Here is a 4011-nt window from a genome sequence, read left to right on the forward strand (position 1 = left end):
GAATTGGCTACAAAAGACGATCAAGTATTGATGGCTATGGCTAGAACTTTTCCAAGTGAGCTTGGTTTTGGGGAAAGATTGATCTATCCATGTATATCTCCAATCTTTTTTCGAGAACTTCCATAGAATCAGAAGATACATCATGTATTCCTTTATTGATGTTGATACTACTCTTGCAGCTTTGAACAACGTCAGAAGAAAAATTGTCAAGAGATGTTCTTTGCTGTTTTATTCGTACGAATTTTTGTGTGCAAGCGCCAAAGATATCTTATGGGCGATGAGAAGATTTAAAAGCAACTATTACAGTGGGTTGTTCCCAGAAATGGTCCTAATATTACTTGGTGAGCTGCTGATAACAAAAAATGCAATATGGAGATCAGTTGAAATGCTTGAAACTCGTTCTAGTCGACTCTGATAAACTTTCTATTTCCTGTGCAGTTCCAGCAGCTATGTTTTATCCAATATATCAATTGATTCGTCTCTTCATCTTAGTGCTTCTTTACCCCTTCATTGTGCTGTATTTCCTCCTATGGAAGGTTTTAGCTACTGTAGGCAAGTGAACATAGTGTCAATATGCTCATGAACAGATCGGTTTTAAGATGGAAACTTGAGAGAATTTCCATTAACTTTAGAATGATCGTGTTTTAACTTAATTTATTACATTGCAGTGGCGCCAATTAAGCTTGTAGAAAAGAAGAAAAACGACTACAAAGAAGCTAAAGAGATTTTGAAGTTGGTATGTGATCATATTGATAGGTTGGGCTTCTCTGGTTCTCACCATCCCTGTTACAGCAGACCAATTCTTGAAGCTGCATGTCAAGGTGCTTATGAAGTTGTTGATGAGATTCTATCTCGATTCCCCAAAGCAATCGATTGTAAGAATCAAAACGGGCTTAACATCATTCAGTTAGCAGTGATAAACCGTTCAGAAAAAGTCTACAACCTTATCTATCACATAGTTGAGCGTAAAGACTTTTATAGAACGGTTATGGATTCCTCTAAGAACAATATTTTACACCTGGCCGGAAGATTGGCACCTTCACGTATACTAAGCCGTACTACAGGAGCTGCACTGCAACTACAACGGGAACTGCAATGGCGTGAGGTATGTTCCAAACAAGTTAAAAACTATCATGTTGTTTTGCTCTTCACACTGCTATAAAATCGGGTTTATATGATGCAAAAAATGTCAGGAAGTGTCAAAATAGACTTCTTTACAGGACCAAATTCATTTTCGGTCATTCTTTTTTTTACTATTTTAGCAACTTTTCTATATTTGTGTGTACTATATAAAAGTGTTACTATAAGTTTATTGGACTCTTTTGGCATCTTAACAAGCTTTTTTTAGGACAATTAGGGGCCGTTTACCAAACACTTACCCGGTAAGTGCTTACTGGTAAAATTTAACACTATTATTTACTTATTGGGTAAGATTTTAGTCCACCAAAATAACATCGTATGCAACAATTTATCCAGTAAGCGCTTACCATGGTAAGAGTCGTCGCCCTCATTTACCGGGTAAGACTCTTGGTCCTTGTCTCGCTCTTACCGGGTAAGATTCTTGATCCTTACCATATTCATCTAGTGAGGTAACGTGACTTGGTAAGCGCTTACCCGGATAAACGTTTGGTAAACGGCCCCTTAGATATAAAACGTCCAATTAATTTTTTATGACATTATTTGAAAAAGTAACAAGTGTCCTATAAAAAGACGTGTTCATAGCATCCAAAGTGTTCTACAAAAAAGCTAATATGATATTTTAATTTAGAAGTGCCATATTGAACATGTCGAGATGTCCAAAAACTGTCTTATAAACTTGTTACAACACTTGTACATAGGACGCATGTCTGTTCGGCCCTATAAACTGAAGTTTTATAATCTATTAGGATGCTTATATATTTTTGTCGTCCTATAAACCCAATAATATTGTAGTGTCGGTTTCACAAAGCTGAACTCGTTGAATCCTATAGGAATTGGAGAAATTTGTGTTTCCAGCATACATCACTGAAGAGAACATCTTTAAGGACACACCAGAAATGGTGTTTACAAGGGAACACGAGAACTTGGTGAAGGAAGGGGAAAAGTGGATGAAAACCACAGCGGAATCATGCAGTATCACCGCAGCACTAATTACCACAATCGTATTTGCAGCAGCAATTACGGTACCAGGTGGAAGCAATCAAGAAACAGGTATTCCCGTGTTTAAGGGAACCGTTCCTTTCACTATCTTTGCGGTATCTGATGCAATCTCGTTATTTGCATCCGCTACTGCACTTTTAGTTTTCTTGTCAATCCTGACCGCACGTTTTTCAGAACAAGATTTTCTTGTTAGTTTACCAAGACGGCTGATTATTGGTCTTTGCACATTGTTCCTTTCTACAACTATGATGATGATAGCGTTTAGTGCGACGTTGTTCCTTGTGTTTGTTGATCAAAGGAACTGGATGTTGGGTCCAATAGGTGGACTAACTTGCCTACCGATTGCAGTTTTCGTGACTCTACAATTCCCGCTTGTGGTAGACTTGTTCCGATCAACGTATTTTCCCATCTTTGGTAAGCAAAGTTACATAGAGCGTGGTAAATTTAATCCGAATAACATCCAATATTTTTTTGGTAATCGGGGCATCGAGTATGTATTGGAATGATTTGTTGTATATGCAATTTCGAGTTGAGTAATCAGAAGAGGGGAGAATAGTGAACAGTTTAAGAACCTGTTGTGTATGTTCATCAAATTTTGTAACCGATATGTATGTTTGATTGGCTTAATTAATCACCTACAAGTTCAGTTGTTGATTGCGGTCCTTATTCGACAGTCGATGGTTCACCATAGAATGGCCAAAAATGGGTCCTGAATCGGACCAGGCCTAAATCGGTCCCAGTCCCTAACACTAATCCCTTAACCAATTTTGACGTAACTGCTTCCAATCAAAAACTTAAGGCTCGTTTAACGTATTTTGTAATCGGTTATGAGGACTTGTCTTGGTCCTATGTATTTTTTTTTTGTAAATTCGAACTTTTACTTAATTTTTTTTTATTTTTTTCTAAAAAATTATTCTAATACACTTGAAAATATGTAATTGAGACATACACTTAAAAAACACGTTTTTGTGAGAAATACGAGCTGAAAAATTGAATTATAGCAAGAATTGTGAACGTATGTGAGTTGGTATTTTTTCTCATACACCATATGACTTGTATATAGTGAATAGAGGATAAATGGAAAAAAAATGTGAAAAACATCATATGATTGTTAGATATCGGTAATAAAACAATAATATTTTTGAAAAATCAGGTCGGTCCCTCGACGAGCCCATAATCAGTCCTTGACCGGCCAGGCCGGGCCTTCTTTTTGACGAAAAGTGTAACCGGTATCTGTAGGTCCCAATCTTTTCCGGGCCAAACCAGTCCTCCATCGGTCCTATGCCTGGCTGGACCCATTTGACCATCTCTGATTCACCACCATACAAGACATATGAGCTATTTGACCAGAGATAAAGTGTCAGGCTGTTAATATAAACTAAACAAGACTAGCCCGACACTTGCATTAAAGTTTATGAAATCAACAATTGTGCATGAAATTTAAAATCATAGAATCACAATTGTACTCGATGAGACTTCAATTTTGAAAGCACAACTAAGCATCAGTTCCTAAAATGTAGCATTTTGATACTTCAGATTATAATATTCGTATGACATCTCAATCGATCATAGTGTTTTTTCAACCTCGTGGTTGTATAAAGGTTGCATATTTATTTGAGTAAAAGATTGATTAACGACAATTCTGAATGGCGCCACACGGAACCCACCCTTAGGAACCACATGTGATGAGACATTTCAGAGCTGATTCAACGGTTGACGCTAACAAAAGGGTTCAAGCATGTCCCCCGCATGATTCAAACTTGAATTTGTTGTGTATCTAAGCAAAGTTGTGCCACCTCTATGCCAACTGAACTAAAATCCTTCAAAGAAGATGGAGATGAAGGAAATGCCTATTTGAGGTTTGATTTGAAA

General features: G+C 37.2%; 1 protein-coding gene across 1 annotated transcript; it reads left to right on the top strand.

The window, feature by feature from the left end:
• Nucleotides 1-182: 182 nt before the first annotated feature.
• Nucleotides 183-2791, top strand: LOC112502764 (ankyrin repeat-containing protein ITN1-like). Its single transcript, XM_025106769.1, has 4 exons — nt 183-341; nt 439-552; nt 669-1105; nt 1971-2791. Exons 1-4 carry the CDS (start codon nt 278-280, stop codon nt 2643-2645), a joined length of 1290 nt encoding a protein of 429 aa, XP_024962537.1. The 5' UTR covers nt 183-277; the 3' UTR covers nt 2646-2791.
• Nucleotides 2792-4011: the final 1220 nt, after the last annotated feature.

Source organism: Cynara cardunculus, unplaced genomic scaffold, assembly GCF_001531365.2.
Source record: "Cynara cardunculus var. scolymus isolate 2C unplaced genomic scaffold, CcrdV1 Un_Scaffold_1888, whole genome shotgun sequence".
NCBI lineage: Eukaryota > Viridiplantae > Streptophyta > Magnoliopsida > Asterales > Asteraceae > Cynara > Cynara cardunculus.